Source organism: Schistocerca nitens, chromosome 4 (genome assembly GCF_023898315.1).
Source record: "Schistocerca nitens isolate TAMUIC-IGC-003100 chromosome 4, iqSchNite1.1, whole genome shotgun sequence".
NCBI lineage: Eukaryota > Metazoa > Arthropoda > Insecta > Orthoptera > Acrididae > Schistocerca > Schistocerca nitens.
In genome coordinates this window covers 97,218,685-97,240,920 of record NC_064617.1, presented here as the reverse complement: position 1 = coordinate 97,240,920, position 22,236 = coordinate 97,218,685, and the positions used below count along the sequence as shown (strand labels likewise).

Here is a 22,236-nt window from a genome sequence, read left to right as displayed (position 1 = left end):
AGAGAGAGAGAGATTTCTGATTACTTGAGTAGAGCAGCCAATATAAAACACATCTCTGAGATTGACAATGATGATTATAAATGGACAAGTTCAAGATTACTGTACAATACATCATAAACAAAGTTGTGGTGTGTGCGAAAGCTTCAAAACCAAAGAGAACTTCATTGCAGGTTTAAGCATAGCCAAAGCTTCATGGGGTAGGGGAGGTGAGATTGGGGGATTGGGGGGGGGGGGGGGGGGGGTGGCAGATCTAAGTTAAGTTGAAATTAGTGTAAGGACAGCCATGCATGAAGCACTCAACAAATTCAAAAGTAATATTCTATCTACTGATGTAAGGAAAATTCTACGAAATTCTGTTGCTTGGTTAAATCCATAAACAGATTAAAGCCACTGATCAACTATAAAGAAACAAACAGAGGATGACAGAGAGAAGGTCACAGTACTAAACCCTCTTTCTCTAAAACTATCTCACTGAGGAAGACTGTAGTGTGGTACCTTCTTTCAATTGTCATACAAAAAATAAAATGATAAGATATCGAAATAAGCAACTGTATGATAGAAAATCAACTAAATTACAGCAACAAAGGAAAGGAGACTGCAGCTGACTGGATACCTACAAAATTCTAGATACAGAATGTGAAGGAACTCACTCCTATTCTAGCAATAGCCTGCCATACATCACCAGAAGAATGAAGCATTCAAAATTAATGGAAAACCCAGGGGTCATTCTCATTTTGATGAAAGGGTGTCAAACAAGTGCATACAACGATATTGCTGAAGTCCGTTTGTCACAGAATTTTGGAACATGGTTGATGCTCATGTACTATGACCTGACTGACTGCTGAAAATTTCCTCCATACGAATTGAAATGGGTTCTGCAAACAGCAATCATGTGAAATCCAACTTGCTCTGTTCATCCAAGAGGCACAGACAGCAGCAAATACTGATGCTCAGGTCGATGCTGTGTTCCTTGACTTCAAAAACTCACTCAATACTAGTCTGTACTCTTGCCCAACAAACACAACGTAAGTGTACGGAATATCAGATGAACTTTGCGACACCACTACACATAAAAAAATCAGAAATGAACTGCCAATGACCTTGATTTGAGGGTTCAAGTTCCTTTTGACACAAATGTAAAAATTGTTGTGCTCAAAATGACAAACAGGAGATTCTCTTTTAACATAATTAAATGCTAAGCATGAACATAAATTCTACACTAACAGGGACGATACACACACTCTCATTAAATTACGAAACTTCAGTAATTATTTCTAAGGAAGGAAAATCCACAAATAAAGACAGGTTTTCTCCTATATGCTAAATAGTATTTTTTTCACTGAGATTTATCAAGCGAAGAACAGGTGCACAAGGGCTGTACATTAGAAAGCAGACAGAGAGTGGCACCTAATGAGGCACATAATGAATAGAATATATCTATGGCAACAAATTCTGTACGATGTGTCCTAAATGCATATTAAGTACAAACTTCATATACAAGACATTAAACTCTGATACCCCTTTCATTTTTAACATATGAATAATTTCTAATCCTATTACTGCACACATTACCTTTGAAGTACACTTGTTGCAATAAGTGCAATGCTTGTTCTCCTGACTAGACCACTGTCTACATACGGGGCAGAACCGATATCCTTCTTCTGCTGGTAATTCACATTTCTCTAGTGGGATGTCAGCGAAAATCCGTACAGGTGATCCCTTCTTCATAATTTTAGAACCTAAAATTTTGTCATGAGAAGTGAACCAAATATCATAACTGAACACATTTAAATTAACTGCCGCAAAGACTTCATGGTAACAGTGAAGCGAAACACACACACACACACACACACACACACACACACACACACACACACACACACACACACACCATCATTCCAAAAATCAGTAAGTGCCACCCGTAACAGTTTTACAGAAACTGGACTCCGTTTCATTGGGTGTCACGCTAGTCACTTACTGTTACAGCTCTGTACTTGTTAATTCATTTTGTCATCTTCATGACATGGGGTTCACACTGATTATCTTAGAGTCCCTTTTTTTAAAGTAATGTTTGAGTAACTAATGACTGACACTTTTGTGACATTCAAGTCAACTATGAAACAACTGTTTATCATCATACTTTGAATTATTTATCTTTGTCTATTATGTCACCTTTGGTACATATCTTAGTTGATTGAAGTCCATAGTCAGTCTTACTAGCAGAACGATGATGAGATCTGCAGGAAAAGTAAAATACTGTAATTGAAAGGAAATAAATAATGCATTTGTTGAAAAAAAAATGCATTATTGAATCTATGTCTGGTAACCAAGGCTTCATAAGGATCCAGCACAGTAATGGGAACTTCACATCATCTGGTTACAATAAAATTTCAATGACAAAAAATCCATCATTTACGTTAATTTACAAAAACCAGTTGTACTTATTGCTATCATTTGATAAATGTTGTCTGAGATGAAATACATTCAGTGCCAAATTTATTTTATGTAACAATATGATAGTTGTTACTCCCCACATAGCAGAGATACTGAGTTGCAGAAAAACACAACAAAAACACTGTCAGAAAGATAGTTTTCGGCCAACAAAGCCTTTGTCAAAAATAGACACCACACGTGCACACGCGCACACACACACGCACCCGCACCTCACACACACGACCACAGTCTCTGGCAGCTGGAGCCCGACTGCGAGTAACAGCGCATTATGGGAGAGACAAACGGGTGGGGGTAAGGAGGAGGCTGGGACAGGGAGGGGGAGGGATAGCCAGGTAGGGGTGGGGGCCAGTTAAGAGCTGCTGGGAGTGTGCAGGGGACAAAGTGGAGGGTAGGGCAGCTTGGTGCAATCGGGAGATTAGGCAAAGGGCGAGGGGGGGGATTGGGGAAAAGGAGAGAAGTATAAAGACTGGGTGTGTTGGTGGAATAGAGGGCTGTGTAGTGCTGGAATGGGAACAGGGAGAGGGCTAGATGGGTAAGGACAATGGCCAACAAAGGTTGAGGCCAGCAGGATTATGAGAAATAAGATATATTGCAGGAAGAGGTCCCACATGGCAATTTAGAAAGGTGGTGTTGGTGGGAAGGATCCAGATGGCACAGGCTGTGAAGATCATCAAAATGAGGAATGTCGTGTCAGATGGCGAGCTCAACAACACGGTGGTCCAGTTGTTTCTTAGTCACAGTTTGTCAGTGGCAATTTTGTTTGGACAGACAACTTGTTGATTGCCATGCCCACTTAGAATTCAGCACAGTAGTTGTAGCTTAGCTTGTAGATCACATGACTGGTTTCACATGTAGCCCTGCCTTTGATGAGATAGGTGATGTTTGTGACCGGAAGGAGTAGGTGGTGGTGGGATACTGTATGGGGCAGGTCTTGCGTCTAGGTCTGTTACAGGGATCCGAGCCATGAGGCAAGGGGTTGGGAACGGGGGCTGTATAGGGATGGACAAGGAAATTGTGTAGGTTCCACGGATTGGAATACCACTGCGGGAGGGGTGGAAAGGACAGTGGTTAGTACATTTCTCATTTCAGGGCATGACGAGAGGTAGTCAAAACTCTGGTGGAGAATGTAATTCAGTTGCTCAGTCCTTGGCAGTACTCAGTCACAAGCTGAATGCCCCTCTGTGGCCAGACGGTGGGACTAGGGAGGTATTGGGGGACTGGAAAGATAAGACAAGTGCTCGGTTGGCTAGGCTGTATGGAAAGGACTTCTTGGTACAGAATGTGTGGCAGCTGTTAAAGTGGAGGTATTGCGTGTGTGTGTGTGTGGGGGGGGGGGGGGGGGGGTTGTCTGTTTTCGACAAAGACCTCATTGGCCAAAAGCTAACTTTCTGACAGTCTTTTTGTTGTGCCTCTCTGTGACTCAGCATCTCCAACGTATGGTAAGTAGCAAGGAATAGAAAAGCAACTGGAATCACTCAACAGAGGAAAGTCCACTGGACCTGACGGGATACCAATTCTATTCTACACAGAGTACGCGAAAGAACTTGGCCCCCTTCTAACAGCCGTGTACCGCAAGTCTCTAGAGGAACGGAGGGTTCCAAATGATTGGAAAAGAGCACAGGTAGTCCCAGTCTTCAAGAAGGGTCGTCGAGCAGAGGCACAAAAATATAGACCTATATCTCTGACGTCGATCTGTTGTAGAATTTTATAACATGTTTTTTGCTCGAGTATCATGTCGTTTTTGGAAACCCAGAATCTACTCTGTAGGAATCAACATGGATTCCGTAAACAGCGATCGTGTGAGACCCAACTCGCTTTATTTGTTCACGAGACCCAGAAAATATTAGATACTGGCTCCCAGGTAGATGCTATTTTTCTTGACTTCCGGAAGGCGTTCGATACAGTTCCGCACTGCCGCCTGATAAACAAAGTAAGAGCCTACGGAATATCAGACCAGCTGTGTGGCTGGATTGAAGAGTTTTTAGCAAACAGAACACAGCATGTTGTTATCAATGGGGAGACGTCTACAGACGTTAAAGTAACCTCTGGCGTGCCACAGGGGAGTGTTATGGGACCATTGCTTTTCACAATATATATAAATGACCTAGTAGATAGTGTCGGAAGTTCCATGCGGCTTTTCGCGTATGATGCTGTAGTATACAGAGAAGTTGCAGCGTTAGAAAATTGTAGCGAAATGCAGGAAGATCTGCAGCGGATAGGCACTTGGTGCAGGGAGTGGCAACTGTCCCTTAACATAGACAAATGTAATGTATTGCGAATACACAGAAAGAAGGATCCTTTATTGTATGATTATATGATAGCGGAACAAACACTGGTAGCAGTTACTTCTGTAAAATATCTGGGAGTATGCGTGCGGAACGATTTGAAGTGGAATGATCATATAAAATTAATTGTTGGTAAGGCGGGCACCAGGTTGAGATTCATTGGGAGAGTGCTTAGAAAATGTAGTCCATCAACAAAGGAGGTGGCTTACAAAACACTCGTTCGACATATACTTGAGTATTGCTCATCAATGTGGGATCCGTACCAGATCGGGTTAACGGAGGAGATAGAGAAGATCCAAAGAAGAGCGGCGTGTTTTGTCACAGGGTTATTTGGTAACCGTGATAGCGTTACAGAGATGTTTAATACACTCAAGTGGCAGACTCTGCAAGAGAGGCGCTCTGCATCGCGGTGTAGCTTGCTCGCCAGGTTTCGAGAGGGTGCGTTTCTGGATGAGGTATCGAATATATTGCTTCCGCCTACTTATACCTTCCCCCATGAACAATGGTCCTTGCCGTTGGTGGGGAGGCTTGCGTGCCTCAGCGATACAGATGGCCGTACCGTAGGTGCAACCACAACGGAGGGGTATCTGTTGAGAGGCCAGACAAACATGTGGTTCCTGAAGAGGGGCAGCAGCCTTTTCAGTAGTTGCAGGGGCAACAGTCTGGATGATTGACTGATCTGGCCTTGTAACATTAACCAAAACGGCCTTGCTGTGCTGGTACTGCGAACGGCTGAAAGCAAGGGGAAACTACAGCCGTAATTTTTCCCGAGGACATGCAGCTTTACTATATGATTAAATGATGATGGCGTCCTCTTGGGTAAAATATTCCGGAGGTAAAATAGTCCCCCATTCTCTCAGGAGAAAGAAAACTGGCATTCTACGGATCAGAGCGTGGAATGTCAGATCACTTAATTGGGCACGTAGGTTAGAAAATTTAAAAAGGGAAATGGATAGGTTAAAGTTAGATATAGTGGGAATTAGTGAAGTTCGGTGGCAGGAGGAAGAAGACTTTTGGTCAGGTGATTACAGGGTTATAAATACAAAATCAAATAGGGGTAATGCAGGAGTAGGTTTAATAATGAATAAAAAAATAGGAGTGCGGGTTAGCTACTACAAACAGCATAGTGAACGCATTATTGTTGCCAAGATAGAAACAAAGCCCATGCCTACTACAGTAGTACAAGTTTATATGCCAACTAGCTCTGCAGATGATGAAGAAATTGATGAAATGTATGACGAGATAAAAGAAATTATTCAGGTAGTGAAGGGAGACGAAAATTTAATAGTCATGGGTGACTGGAATTCGTCAGCAGGAAAAGGGAGAGAAGGAAACATAGTAGGTGAATATGGATTGGGGGGAAGAAATGAAAGAGGAAGCCGCCTTGTAGAATTTTGCACAGAGCATAACTTAATCATAGCTAACACTTGGTTCAAGAATCATAAAAGAAGGTTGTATACCTGGAAGAATCCTGGAGATACTAATAGGTATCAGATAGATTATATAATGGTAAGACAGAGATTTAGGAACCAGGTTTTAAATTGTAAGACATTTCCAGGGGCAGATGTGGATTCTGACCACAATCTATTGGTTATGAACTGCAGATTGAAACTGAAGAAACTGCAAAAAGGTGGGAATTTAAGGAGATGGGACCTGGATAAACTGAAAGAACCAGAGGTTGTAGAGAGTTTCAGGGAGAGCATAAGGGAACAATTGACAGGAATGGGGGAAAGAAATACAGTAGAAGAAGAATGGGTAGCTCTGAGGGATGAAATAGTGAAGGCAGCAGAGGATCAAGTAGGTAAAAAGACGAGGGCTAGTAGAAATCCTTGGGTAACAGAAGAAATATTGAATTTAATTGATGAAAGGAGAAAATATAAAAATGCAGTAAATGAAGCAGGCAAAAGGGAATACAAACGTCTCAAAAATGAGATCGACAGAAAGTGCAAAATGGCTAAGCCGGGATGGCTAGAGGACAAATGTAAGGATGTAGAGGCTTGTCTCACTAGGGGTAAGATAGATACTGCCTACAGGAAAATTAAAGAGACCTTTGGAGAGAAGAGAACCACTCGTATGAATATCAAGAGCTCAGATGGCAACCCAGTTCTAAGCAAAGAAGGGAAGGCAGAAAGGTGGAAGGAGTATATAGAGGGTTTATACAAGGGCGATGTACTTGAGGACAATATTATGGAAATGGAAGAGGATGTAGATGAAGATGAAATGGGAGATAAGATACTGCGTGAAGAGTTTGACACAGCACTGAAAGACCTGAGTCGAAACAAGGCCCCGGGAGTTAGAGATGGGGGATCCGCTCCTGAACTGTTTTATAGAGTTGAATCTTTCAAAGGAGTGAACAATCAGTGATTCAGAAAAAAAGAACGCTAGCTCCAAACGTTTCCCACAGCAGAGAGAGAGAGAGAGAGAGAGAGAGAGAGAGAGAGAGAGAGAGAGAGAGACGGAGCGTATCAGCGGGGCCTCTGCTGGTCAGAGCACACTGCGCGCCACACAACACAGCCAGCGCCGGCCTCTGCCCTGCTTCTGCCTTGGCTGCCTGCATTGTGCAGTGCCCCATTGGATTTTGTGTTTCACATATCCCGTGCCGTCTCTGTGCTTCCTCTGCCGCGTGCAGTGTCTGGCGCACCTTAGCATCGCACTCCGTCGGCGATCGTTTCAGTCGCACGTCCTGCCCTCTGGGCAGTTGATGCGAGCAACAGGACAGAGAGCCTTCTAGCAGAGAACATAAGAACTACTTGCAACAACCTGCTCGCAAGAGAGCGGACGATTTGTCTCGGAGCGGGTGACTGGTGGCCGCTCACCGCTCCCCCCACCCTCGGAACTCGCCCGCTCAACGCTCACCCCACCGTTCTCGACTCTAGCCAGAGCGTTGAGCAAAGCAACTCAGGTGTCACTCTGGTCTCTGCGGTCTTAGCTCACGCAGCAATACAGCTCGCGGCTCGACCAGCTTGACTCAGCGCCTCTGCATCGGAGTTCGTCTATACTGGATATTGTTCTTCGTACTAATACCGATGTGTATATTACATAATTATGTTATGTATACATCATTTGTTTTTATTTTATTTTTATTTGTTTAAACTGATCAGATGAGGTTCCTGACGACTCCTCTTACTATAGGATTTTTTATTATGGACACTCGAATTTACACTTTAATTACAAGCGAACCAATAAACGTATCGCAAAATGTGATACACCAATATTTTCCTTATTTTATTCTGCATAAGGCTATATGCAGCACTTTGGTCTTCCAGTCAAATTTATATTTTTTTTTCTAATTGTAGTACGGATTTTGCGATTTTGGGCGTCTTAGGAAGGAAATGTTCACTTTAAAAATATATGGCTTGGGATGTATTTGTACGAGGTTAATGAAATTTTAATACATTATAGCCAAATACATTGTTAATGTAAATCTCAAGTTCCAAAATTTTCCGATCACCCAAAAAACCACGATAGCGCAAAATAAATCGTTAATCAAAAACTTTGTCATATCGTGGAAATTTCAATAAACAATACAAAATTCTTACTCATTATCTGTGTTACTTCAAAATAGGATCAAATAAGATCAAAATACAGGTATAGTACTGGAATAAACCAAGTTTAAAGGGCAATGTGCCTTCCATTTATTTTCTATTGTGAATGAGTGGTGAGTCATGAAAAAGACCTAGTTCATTTCAGGGAGTGAACAGTTCAGATCCGATCTCTGAAAAGAACAGTTTTGCCCATCTCTACCGGGAGTAGACAACATTCCATTAGAACTACTGATGGCCTTGGGAGAGCCAGTCATGACAAAACTCTACCATCTGGTGAGCAAGATGTATGAGACAGGCGAAATACCCACAGACTTCAAGAAGAATATAATAATTCCAATACCAAAGAAAGCAGGTGTTGACAGATGTGAAAATTACCGAACTATCAGTTTAATAAGTCACAGCTGCAAAATACTAACGCGAATTCTTTACAGACGAATGGAAAAACTGGTAGAAGCGGACCTCGGGGAAGATCAATTCGGATTCCGTAGAAATATTGGAACTCATGAGCCAATACTGACCCTACGACTTACCTTAGAAGCTAGATTAAGAAAAGGCAAACCTACATTTCTAGCATTTGCAGACTTAGAGAAAGCTTTTCACAATGTTGACTGGAATACTCTCTTTCAAATTCTGAAGGTGGCAGGGGTAAAATACAGGGAGCGAAAGGCTATTTACAATTTGTACAGAAACCAGATGACAGTTATAAGAGTCGAGGGGCATGAAAGGGAAGCAGTGGTTGGGAAAGGAGTGAGACAGGGTTGTAGCCTCTCCCCGATGTTATTCAATCTGTATATTGAGCAAGCAGTAAAGGAAACAAAAGAAAAATTCGGAGTAGGTATTAAAATTCATGGAGAAGAAGTAAAAACTTTGAGGTTCGCCAATGACATTGTAATTCTGTCAGAGACAGCAAAGGACTTGGAAGAGCAGTTGAACGGAATGGACAGTGTCTTGAAAGGAGGATATAAGATGAACATCAACAAAAGCAAAACGAGGATAATGGAATGTAGTCAAATTAAATCGGGTGATGCTGAGGGGATTAGATTAGGAAATGAGACACTTAAAGTAGTAAAGGAGTTTTGATATTTAGGGAGTAAAATAACTGATGATGGTCGAAGTAGAGAGGATATAAAATGTAGACTGGCAATGGCAAGGAAATCGTTTCTGAAGAAGAGAAATTTGTTAACATCGAGTATAGATTTAAGTGTCAGGAAGTCGTTTCTGAAAGTATTTGTATGGAGTGTAGCCATGTATGGAAGTGAAACATGGACGATAACCAGTTTGGACAAGAAGAGAATAGAAGCTTTCGAAATGTGGTGCTACAGAAGAATGCTGAAGATAAGGTGGGTAGATCACGTAACTAATGAGGAGGTATTGAATAGGATTGGGGAGAAGAGAAGTTTGTGGCACAACTTGACTAGAAGAAGGGATCGGTTGGTAGGACATGTTTTGAGGCATCAAGGGATCACAAATTTAGCATTGGAGGGCAGCGTGGAGGGTAAAAATCGTAGAGGGAGACCAAGAGATCAATACACTAAGCAGATTCAGAAGGATGTAGGTTGCAGTAGGTACTGGGAGATGAAGAAGCTTGCACAGGATAGAGTAGCATGGAGAGCTGCATCAAACCAGTCTCAGGACTGAAGACCACAACTAACAACCCTACTTATACCTCCCGAGGAGATCACGAATGTAAAATTAGAGAGATTAGAGCGCGCACGGAGGCTTTCAGACAGTCGTTCTTCCCGCGAACCATAAGCGACTGGAACAGGAAAGGGAGGTAATGACAGTGGCACGTAAAGTGCCCTCCGCCACACACCGTTGGGTGGCTTGAGGAGTATAAATGTAGATGTAGATGTAGATGTACCCTTTTCACCATACTGTTACATTCCATTCTGGATTTTCCACCATTAATTTTATTTTATGGTTAGATACAAACAAAGTAAACTGTTAAATACGTATATGTTTAAATTAACACTCCTCCCACTTTTTCCTCAAAAGGAAGATTTTTGTCACTGATTGTGTACACTGCTACATACAATAACTTATACTTCACTTTCCCATAGTTTAACATCACACTTAAAGCTAGGCCATTATAGGTAAAGTTTTTGCTCAAGTTGCCCTCGAGATTCGAGCATTGATTAAGTACTTCATAAAGAAAGGTATGAAAGCAAACAAGATATGACACATACAATATTCACAACTGCTCAACTGCTTCAGACTTATAAAAAGAACAGTTACCACATATAATAAAATGTTATCAATTAAAATTGCAACATCACGAAGGCAGCACGGAACAAATGTCAAATTAGCATGCTTGGACACACAAATGATTAGCATTTTAGCACAACTGCACAAAGTGGGTGGTAGTAACACTATCTATAAGGAACAAGCAAATGATAACCAAATGCTTGCCACAATGGGACCATAAAATGATTTCTTTTAAATTAATCACCACAGGTTAAGACATTTATCCCTCTGGGAGACAAGATGATGAATTTCTGTTTCACAGAATGTGGTTAGCTGCTGATGGATCCACAACCACACCCACTCTTGCACTTCCTTGTCTGACTGAAACTGACATTCACACATCTTTCTTGAGGTCGCTTAAGATGTGAATATTACACAGTGAAAGATCCCGGCTGTATGGAGGCTGTTGCAGCATTTCCCAACCAAACTGCTCAAGAGTAGCCAATTAGCAGGGTGAGGGTGGGCACTATCAAGCAACAAGACAGTTCCATTTGACAACATTCCTGGGTATTTTTACTTCATGTCACATCGCAGTTTCTTCAAGGCATCTTCATAGTGCTGCGCACTGATTGTGGTTCCATGCTCGAGGAACTCTATGAGCAGAGACCCTCTGGAGTCAAAGAAGGAAGTCATCATGACCTTACTGGAATTTATGTGAACAGCTCTGGGTTTCTTTGGCTGGGAAGATATGGGACACTTCCATTGTTGGGCTGTCAGATGGAATCATATACTTACACAATAACACCCAACCCCTCACTGCAAATGTGACAAAGTGATTTGTTTGGGACACTGCAACATCCTCCGTACAGCCGGATGTAATTTTCACATATTTGGCAACCTTAAGACAGATGAGTGTCGACATTGGTTTCAGATGGATGAGGAAGTGCTAGAGTGGGTGCTTTGTGGATTTGTGAGTGGCACAACCACATTCTATGAAACAGGAATGGTTCATCTGACTAAACATCATAACATGTGTTGTTACTGCTTTTGAATGGAACTGTACCATGGTCCCACTGTTGTGAGTTTTCAGTTTTCATTTGAGGGCCTCTCAAACATTCTGTATTCAAAAAAGGTGAGATTCTCAGCCAGAAATCATATCTGAATGTTGGCTGCTTCCAAGAAGATCATATCATGTCTTGTGTAAGAAGGAGAAGTGTCTATTGACATGTGTCGGAATTCGACAGTAGCAGTATCATGGCCTATAGCAACCGACTTTTATCACTCTGAGTTTAATGCCGCAATGACATGTGAATCAGCATGAACTTTCAGCATGGTGACCACTGTCACTGTTTCTCTTGAGCAGTAGCAGAGAGGCATGCTGACAGTGGTGCAGCCAATGACTACAGTGGACACAAAAATGACACCACGGCATTTCTTCAGGCAAGTCGTCATTATGCATACAGCATTAAACTGAATGCTCCATTGTGGAGGCTCCAAGAAAAAAGTGGTCAGATTGCATTAGCCATCATCATAAGGACCCAACACTTTGATAGTATTTGGTACAACTGGGTACATGAAACTATCACCTGTGATTCAAATAGCCAGTAATTTGAACAGCAGCTGTTAGATTTCTGAAATGTATAAGCCCCATTTTTTGAGATCCCTGTGACGTTCTCTTTCAATAGCACAATGCAAGACTGCATGTTGTTTGTGCTGTCCTGACCTAGCTCGATACAGAAGATGTTTGACCGTTGCCTTGGCCAGTGTGTACAGATCTCTCACCCAATGAAAATAGTTGGTCATGGTTCACCACCATCTGACAGACACTATGGTTGATGAACTCTAGCTAAGAGATGAAGCAGCATGGAACGATGTACTTGTACGTGTCATACAAGCTCACTCTGACTCAATGTCATGATGTCCTATTGCCATTGTTGCTGTCAGAGACAGCAGCTCTGTGTTCTGAATGTCAAAGACTGTAAAATCATATATAACCTACACATTCAGTCATGAATCCTTCCTACTATACTTTATAAGCACAATACATAAAATATTGTTATTTGGAATTCTTTCTGGTGTTGTAGTTTTAATAGCCAGTAGTACGTATAATATATGCAACTAATTATGTACCTAAGATTACCTTGAGAGAACAGAGGGTGGTTCTCGTAATAAACTTTGTAGTCCAACATGCGCAACTTTGGACAGGCATCAAGTATGTATGGTTCCATGAAATATGGACATACCCAGACAACTGAAACACAAAATTTAAGTTTACATAAGACGAATGTCTCAAAGACATCAAACAGAAATTTTGGGAAATGCTCATTTTAATATCTCTTGGCAGAAATTTATTAATACAAAAGCATTCAGCACCAAATTACAACATGTAAATAAACAGAAAATGACTGAGGAATACTTGTATATGAATTATGAGTTACAGCACAGATGCACTGTCAGAAGTGCTTTTCTTCCTCATTTGTTTCACTCTGATAATAGTAATGTGGGTCCGATTGTAAAAGTGTTGGTGTGGCAACATTTCAAAATATGATAAATTGTAAACAACCAGGACTATCATCGAAAAAACACCTCTTACTTTCTAATTTACCCTATTTCTAGTTTGTTCCATTTTAAAAAAAGTGTTTGTTTGCACAAAAAATACACTTTCTAAGTATCATTACAATCTGTTGGTTGGCTAACAATACAAGCTGCTGACTACCAATCCATTCTGTGAAAACCGCACATCAATAGCACTTTCCATTTCTGCAATGTTTGCGGTGAAAGATTTAGGTGATGCACTTTGTATAGGATGATTAGTTGATTTGGGGGAGGGGACCAAACAGTGAGGTCATTGGCCCCATGATCGAGGATGGCAGAAATCAAGGGAGGAACAACACAAACAGCACAGTCCAGTGAAGGGAAGGGGTAATGCACAAACAAAGAGGGAAAAGGGATGTCAGCACAGCAGGAAGAGGACAGAACAAGAGAGGGTGGGTGGGAATGAGGACAGCAGGTGTGCCCCAGAAACACCACGCAAGGTGGGACACCAACACTGTCACTGACCTGTCCCGACATCCACGTCATACCATTATCATGATACAAAGGGGACAACAGTATGGGAAGAAGACACAAGAAAAAAGGAAACAAAATATCACGATGGATCAGACAAAAAGGTACGAAAAAGGTGGGGAGAACCTGGCCAGCGTGGAGGCGATGTCAAGGCCTTCTTAACCAACACCTACACTAACCAAGGAAAGCATACCTGAAAGTACAACCACTTTTACAAAGAAACCAAGGACAGACGTAACCATGTCAGGGCCATTCCCTAACACCTGCGACAAGGAAGGGGGGAGGGCACATTTAGTGCAAAGGGCCAAAAGGCGGGAGCAATCCAGCAAAATTTGGTTCACCGTAAGCGGAACCCTAACTACAAAGAAGGAGGGGAAGGGCGGGGCCAACTGTGGAGTAAAAAAGCATAGATCAACATAGTATGGCCAATACGAAGATGGCAGAGCATGATAGATTCCCTCCAGAAGCAGCAGAGGGAAGAACACCACATGCTGGGAGTCCTGTTGACAGCAAGAAGTTTATTAGACAGAGGGGTAGCCTCTCCATAGTCAGCACATGATTGAGGAAAAAGGAATCTGATGTAAAGTTACAAATCCGCCCCCGGAATGGTCACGGAGAACGAAGGGTAGCTACTCACCCTCCCTCCCCCTCCCCTCCCCCAACCAGATGATCACCAAGTTCATTAGCCAGTATGCCCACATGGCCAGGAACCCAAAGGAAATCAACCAAACATGCTGCATCAGCTAGACCAGTGAAAAGGTCTCGGATGTCAGATACCAAGGTGTGGTGGGAAAAAAAACACCGAGTGATAGCCTGAAGGCCACTCACTGAGCCCATACATAACAAAACTCAGGTAAGAGAGGACCTTTAATAAAATGGAGGGCCCAACGGATGGCCATCAGTTCCTCAGTAAACACCGCACACGTGGCAGGCAAGAGATGGTGTTCTGTGCCAACAGAAGACGTGAAGAGATATCCAACTTGGATTTAGAGCCATCAGTGTAAAAAATGGTGGCATCCTGAAACTCCCATAAGAGCATTCAGAACAAACACCATTGGAACAATGGACACTTTTGGTACCCGGAAGAGATCCATCCGAATCTGTGGTCGAGGAACTACCCAAGGAGAGCTGGTCAGGAGAGAACATGGGGAAGAGGATAAGGAGGGGAGATGGAAGTCATGGTGGAGAGAAGTGAGGTGGATCCCAACAGGTAAACCCACCCGAGAGCTGGCAGCAGGCAGGCGATGGCCTGAAGTCACAAAAAGAATGGAATAAGACAGGTAAGCAGGGGAAGAGCGGATAGTGATGGCACAGGAAACCAGGTTCTGAGACTGCTGCACTGAAAGGGGAAAGATTCCAGCATCAACCAGAAGACTATCAACAGGGCTAGTGCAAAAGGCACCAGTGGCTAAACACATACCATGATGGTGAGTTGGGTCCAAGAGGAGCAGCATGGAAGCGAAAGCTGATCCATAAACTTGACAACCACAGTCCAGAGACGACAGGTATAGGCGGAGAAGAGTCAAATGATCTGCACCCCAAGAGGCGTGGGCATGGAAGCAAAGACATTGCGTTTGAAAAGACAGGCAACCTTCAGATGATGGATATAGGGTAACCAAATTCAAAAAGAAGACCCAAGAAATGTAACTGTGGCCACAGTCAGGTTGTGTGCATCAAGGTGGAGCTCCAGATCAGAATTAACCGTAGTACAGTGACAGAAATTCTCCACGCTTGAGTTAAGGGGAGAGAACTGAAAATTGTGCAAGAGTGTCTACGTGGAAGCGTGCCAGATAGCACCCTGGATCTGTCATTCCAAAGAGGCCACCGAGTGGCAGATAGCCGAAATACAGAAATCATCCACATACAGGGCATGAGAACAGTGTCAGCCCGGACTCTGAACAACCAGTGGGACAGGAGCTGACAAACAAAATTTGGGAAGGGGCCCCGAAGACCTGAGTCATGGAGTGTAAAAGAGAGATGTGATGGTGTCAAGCGGTGTCGTAGGATTTATGAAGATCAAAGAAAACTGCCACAAGATGGCGGCACTGAGAAAAGGTCTGCCAAACTGCAGGTTCCAATTGAAGCAGATGATCGATCAGAGATCATCCCTCCTACCACACCGATAAGGAGAAAAAAAGACCCCAAGAGTCAAAGACCCAATTGAGTCGACGAGCCATCACCCATTCTAGTAACTTGCAGCGGATGTTGGTCAGGCAGATGGGCCAATAACTATCAAGGAACAACAGATCCTTGCCACGCTTAAGGTCAGGAACCACAATACTGACTCTTCACTGAGAAGGGAAAATTACTTGGAGTCAAATATTGTTAAACACCTGGAGGAGATATTGTCACTGTGGAGGACTGAGGAGTTTAAGTAGTTGGTTAAGCATGGAGTCACTAGCAGGAGCTGAATCATGAGAAGTAGTGAGGACCAGAAGAAGCTCCCATTTGGCAAAAGGTTCATTGTAGGATTCTGACTGACAAGGGGTGAACATAAGCAGGAAGCTTCAGCCTACTGTTTCCAGTGGAGGGAGGAAGCTGGACAGGAGGCTGCCGCCAATGCCGTCGCTAAATGGGTCATCAGGTGATCCGCAAGAACTGACAGATCTGTACAAAGGACATTTGGAAGGGCAAGGCCCAGAATGCAAGAAGCCACTGACAACCTTGGAGGGCGCAGAGTGTATCCCACACCTGTGACAAAGAGACAGAAGAACCTACAGAAGAGAGAAAGTATTCCCAACACACCTGTTTGATCTTTTTGATTAAGTAATGGGCTTTGCCATGAAGATGTTTAAAGGTAATAAGACCGGCGGAGGGCAGGTGGCACTTAGGATGTTGCAAGACGATCACAGATAGCAGTGGCAATAGCCATACTCCAACACAGAACTGGCCGACGGGGCCTGTCAAGCGGGGAACAGCAATGCCGGCAGTGCAGATTACCTTATTGGATTATCATGGATGACTTTGTCAATAAGACCTGATAATTAAGGTGGAAGCACGACATGAGAGGTAACAGAGGACAATCAAGCAAGATGGAAAGCCCAGCAAGGAAACCTAGTCATCAGGAGGTGGGAACAGAACAAGTGAACTGACGGGAAGTGGACACTATCACAGAGGTCATCAAGTGGCAACCAGTGTAAGAGAAGCAGAAGGGGAGGGGAAGAGAGCGAAAGATCAATGGAAGAGAAAGTGCCATGTGCAGCACTAAAATGAGTTGGGGAACCATCATTAAGAAGGCACAAGTCATGGTGCACAAGCAATTGGTCAATGAGGAACCACCGACTAGATGAAGAAGCACTGCCCCACAAAGGGTGATGGACAATAAAATCCCCAAGGAAGAGGAAGGGGGGGGGGGGGGGGGACATTGCTGAAGGAGGACGGTTACGGCAGCATATGTACATGGTGTGTCAGGAAGGAGACAGACTGGAAACTGTGATGGCAGGGTCCAAGTGGACCCAAATAGCAACGACTTCCAATGTGGTAGGAAGTGGAATCCATAAACAACAATACACATACAGACCAACATGCAGACACCACCGAAAGCCCTCAAAGGGCCGACCTGGTTCCAACATAAAGCATGGAACCCACGAAGGGTCAGAGAGTGAGCATCACTAAAATGAGATTCCTGAAGGATGACACAATCTGCCGAGTAAAAGGCAATAAGGCACTGCAACTCTGGGGGGTGATAGTAGTATCCATTACAGTTCCATTGAATAATCACAGAGCAGGTATTTAAGTGGGAGGCAAAGGGGCTGGAGCCAATCACACATCACGGGTCACGAACCGTCACCAACGATGACGGGATGACATCCATAAATGTCAGACTCAGGTTGCAAGGGAGAGAGGACACCTCTGGAGGCACTGGAGTAGCCCTGAACTGGTACTTGTGTTTCGTGTTTCTTCTTCTTCTTCTTCTTCTTCTTCTTCTTCTTCTTCTTCCCTTCCACAGGCAGAGGAGGGCATGATACAGGAGGAGAGCAGGCTTCTGTGAGATCCAGAACCGAAAGAGAGTAGGCAACCTTGGGGCAAACAGACTGTGAGTCCCGTGGCCACTTTGAGTCCTGTGGCTGAGTTGGGGTAGGAGGCCTCCAGCCTGATAGACGCCGCAGGCAGGGGTCCTGGAAGGGAGCCCCATCACCAACAGGGGCCACAGAGGGGAAGCACTTCTTTGACACCTGGAGGGGAGGGTGTGGGAACAGCAGGGGAGGGGGAGAGGAGAGGGGGACGGGATTGGGATGAGGATGAGGGAGGAGGGTGGGATGAGGAAGAGGGAGGAGGGGAAAGGACATAACAGAGGTAAAAGTAGAAGTCATCGACACAGGTTGGAGTCAGTCATATTTTTGACAAGTCTTAGAGTAAATAGACAATCCAGGGACTTATACACTTGTATCTTCTTTTCTTTCTTGTAAGCCAGGCAATCTGGTGAGCATGGAGAATGACGGTCATGACAAGCTACAAACACAGGTGGTGTAACACAGGGGCTCCCCTCATGGTGTGGGTGTCCACAGTCACCACAGAGCATCTACCATACATAGTGAAGACATGTCCAAAATGTAAGCACCGAAAGCACCTCATGGGTGGCAGCACATGTGGCTTCACATCACACTGCTACCACATAACCTTGACTTCCTCTGGGAGGGTATCTCCCTTGAAAGCCAGAATAAAGGCACCAGTATTGGTATGGTTCTCCTTACAACCTTCCTGCACATGTTGAACAAAATGAACACTCTGTTGTTCCAGATCAGCCCAAAGGTCCTAATCAGTTTGAAAAATGAGGTCCCAATGAAAAATGATTCCTTGTACCACATTCAGAGACTGATGAGGTGTAACAGACACCGGATGTCACAAAGATGATCACAATCAGAAAGAGCTACAGATTGGGTAGCATAACAAGCTTTATTCAACAGGGAACCCAACTGTATCTGAGACACTCCACACTGCCAAACTTTTCTTTGATATTTTCTGCAAAAAATAGTGGCTTTGTGGAGATGAATGAGTCCCCATCCATCCTAGTACAGACCAGGTAGCGGGGAAAGTGTTTCACGCCAAGCTGGCGAGCCTGGCACTTGTCCCAGAATGTAGCAAGGAGAGGGAAGGCCAAAGGGTCATAAAAAGCAGCATTCAATCTGTTACCTCGAAGAGATGGCCGTAGGAGTTATGGCCAAATTTTTGGAGCTTGATACACTGCACGCAAAAAACATCTGCCCTGATACCACCCACTCTGATCAGGGGCTCTTCACATGGGTCCCACCCAGCCACAGCAAGGGCCGTCTTTCACCGTGGCCATTGCTGAAAGTTGCAATGATCTGGAATGACAAATAACCACTCCTAGACTCACGTGTGGAGGCAACAGCTCAGGTATCAGAAGTGTGATCCCTGTGTTGTCAGGGAGATGAGCCAGATGGGTACGTAACAGCCCCACCACACGGACTGGCTACACCTGTTGATGACATAGTGGGGTGGAGGAGGGGCTATAGCAGAGAAGGAAGAGGTGAAGGAAGGGAGTAGAGGAATTCATGCCATAGATGCTAGGGAGGGAGTTCTTCCCCACATGGCTCACACTACAGACAGAAAATTTAGAAGTGAAGGTCAAACCCCAAAGGGGACCAAAAATGCCAAAGAGGGTGAAAGAGAAAAGGCAAGGCAAACGAAACCACAAGGAATATAGGAAACAAGGTGGACAGCCACATCAACATACTTAAGAAGGGGGAGGAGGGGCAGCACAGAAGGAGCGAGGATGGGGAGTGAGGGGCACGGGGAGGAAATGCAGCCCGGGAAGGAAGAAGAGGCTGCCACAGCTCTGGACCGTGTGGGTGCCATGCATAAACTCACGAAAGAACTGAGAGCCCTTGGGGAGTTCACTCAGTATGATAAGGGAATGTGGAAATCTTTTGAGATAAGTGACTCTGACAAAGTGCAAATTGTTATGTCCTGGAACCTGTAAATGACCATATAAGAAAATAGTGAAGCTGGTTGGTTTTCTGCGAGCTACTTTCATGAGCATCTACTGAAATGGTTGAAGGACGGTGAAACCACGAGTAGATGACAATTTTGTTGGAATATGGATGTCGGAGACTTGCTTACTCTGTAGCCGGTAATCTGCAGCAGATCTGATGACACAGTAGAATGCTGGTCTAGGCACAAGTGTTTTGGAGCACACTGTTCGGGGCACTTTGTTGAACATGAGGCTCCATACCTATGTGTTCCCATGTTGACCCGACATCTGCATCGTACTATTGAGACTAGTGTGTGGATCATGGAAAAATGTTGTCTCGTTGTGTGAATCCCGTTCCTTCCTACACTAGCTTGATGTTTGTGTCTGAATATGCCATCACCCATGGAAACAGCTGCTCGAAACATATACGGCACCGTGAATGCAGGATGATGGGGATATGCTATGGGGAAATTCACCTGAGCTTTGATGACAATGGCACATTCCAGCAGGATAACTGTCCATATTACAAAGGCAAAAGCATGTTATAGTGGTTTAAGGATCATGAAGTGAATTCATTTTGATCTCTGGGCCACTAAATTAACATGATCTGAACACATCTGGATGCTATTGGGCATCAGCTCCATCCCCAAAAATCCTCAACTAGTAATTCATGGGAATTGTTTGACCTGTGACTAGTGTGCAGACATCTTGTGCCACATACCTCCAGAAACCTTCCTAGAACCAAGCCACACAGAATCACTGTTCTATTGTGTTCCCAAGAGGGACCAAAATGCTATAAAGCAAGGGGTCAAATTATGTTTTGGTTATTCAGTATATGAATCAGCCTACAAGCTAAACAATTTTCAATAAACAACGGGAGACAATGTCTTGGAAGAAACACATATAGAAGAGCACTTTAATTGCTCTAAATGACTGAACATGAATACAGTGCAAACACTGTTCAGAGAGCACACAAACTACTTAGTGCAGCTGTTGTTGGGAGGGTGTGACATCTTATGCTGAGAGATAGTACAGGAGGGTTTATGGAAAGGTTCAGACCAGCAAAGTTTCTATACATACAGTTTTGCATGAACTCTGGCTCAGTGTCTGCAGAATTCGTGCACAAGTTCCGTCTAAGGTACAGAAGCAAAACCAATCTTGACATTTCATAGTAAATGCTGTGAAAATAAAAAATGATCCCCAGTTTCTTTATACTCCAATAACTGAAGATGAGTTAGGAAAAATATGGATACACTGAAATCCAATAAGAGTATGAATCAAAATCAGGTTTATGCTGAGTTTCTTCTTTAATATATATGGAACTGTTTATTCAGAATACACAGTGGAAAAGCAAATAGCAATGTAAGAGACCTATGCAGAGGTTTTCTGACAGCCCTGTGGTATAGTTCAGCATAGGAAGACAGTAATCTGGAAGTTGTGGAGGGGAGTCGAGGGGAGGGGGAGGGGAGAGGTGTGGAGGGGAGGGGAGGCCAGGGCAGGGGAGGGGAGGGGAAGGGGAAGGGGAAGGGGAAGGGGAAGGGGAAGGGGAAGGGGAAGGGGAAGGGGAAGGGGAAGGGGAAGGGGAAGGGGAAGGGGAAGGGGAAGGGAGGCTCTAGCACTGAATCATGACAGCGTTCAATATCATTCATTCCACCTGATACAAATTTTCTTGGGAAGAAAAAGAAAGAAATCCAGTTTTTTTTTTTTTTTTTTTTTTTTTCTGAGCTCCCTATTTGCAAAGCCTTGGTGATGGCAGAGGTCTACTTTGAACGGAACTGAGATCCCTTCCAGTACGTAATATATTTCTCTTGGATGATGGTCAGGTACTTTTTAGATAAAACAGTTACGAGAGGTATTTGAAAAGGCAATGAAAAAATGAAAACTACTTACGTGTTTGAGGTAAACCTTTTTTATTTTTCGACATAGTCTCCTTTTAGATATATACACTTCATCCAACACTGTTCTAATTTGTTGATCCCTTCCGAATAATAGGAATTGTCCAAGTCTGCAAAATAGCTATTAGTTGCTGCAATCACCTCCTCGTTTGAATAAAATCTTTGTCCCGCCAGCCATTTCTTCAAATTGGGGAACAAATAGTAGTCTGAGGGAGCCAAGTCTGAAGAATATGGGGGATGTGAAACACGTTGGAATCCTACTTCCATTAATTTTCCGACCACAACTGCTGAGGTGTGTGCTGGTGCATTGTCGTGATGGAAAAGGAATTTTTTTGCGTTCCAATCACCGGCGTTTTTCTTGAAGCTCGGTTTTCAAACAGTCCAATACCGATGAATAATATGCACCTGTAATATTCTTACCCTTTTCCAGATAGTCAATGAGCATTATCCCTTGCGAATCCCAAAAGACAGTCGCCATAACCTTTCTGGCCGAAGGAATGGTCTTCGCCTTTTTTAGTGCAGATTCTCTCTTGGTAACCCATTGTTTAGATTGTTGTTTGGTCTAAGGAGTATACTAATGTATCCATGTTTCATCCACAGTGACGAAACAACGCTTAAAGTCCTGCGGATTCTTCCTGAACAGCTGCAAATCACCCTTGCAACACTTCACATGAATCCGTTTTTGGTCAAGTGTGAGCAATCGCTGAACCAATCTTGCACATAGCTTTCTCATGTCCAAATGTTTATTCAAAATGTTATGTACCCGTTCATTTGAGATGCCCACAACACTAGCAATCTCATGCACTTTAACTCTTCTGTCATCCATCACCTTATCATGGATTTTATCAATGATTTCTGGAGTTGTAACTTCC

General features: G+C 43.6%; 1 protein-coding gene across 2 annotated transcripts in view; it reads right to left on the bottom strand.

Annotated features, from left to right (window-relative positions):
- LOC126253397 (rRNA N6-adenosine-methyltransferase ZCCHC4) overlaps positions 1 to 22,236 on the bottom strand; it is a 105,035-nt gene that overhangs the window by 15,856 nt on the left and 66,943 nt on the right. For both annotated transcript variants that reach the window (XM_049954696.1, XM_049954697.1), the window contains exons 6-7: positions 12,609 to 12,719; positions 1,573 to 1,739 (exon numbers count right to left, since the gene is read on the bottom strand). In XM_049954696.1, coding sequence (XP_049810653.1) covers positions 1,573 to 1,739; positions 12,609 to 12,719 — 278 coding nt within the window. The remainder of the gene's footprint in view (positions 1 to 1,572; positions 1,740 to 12,608; positions 12,720 to 22,236) is intronic.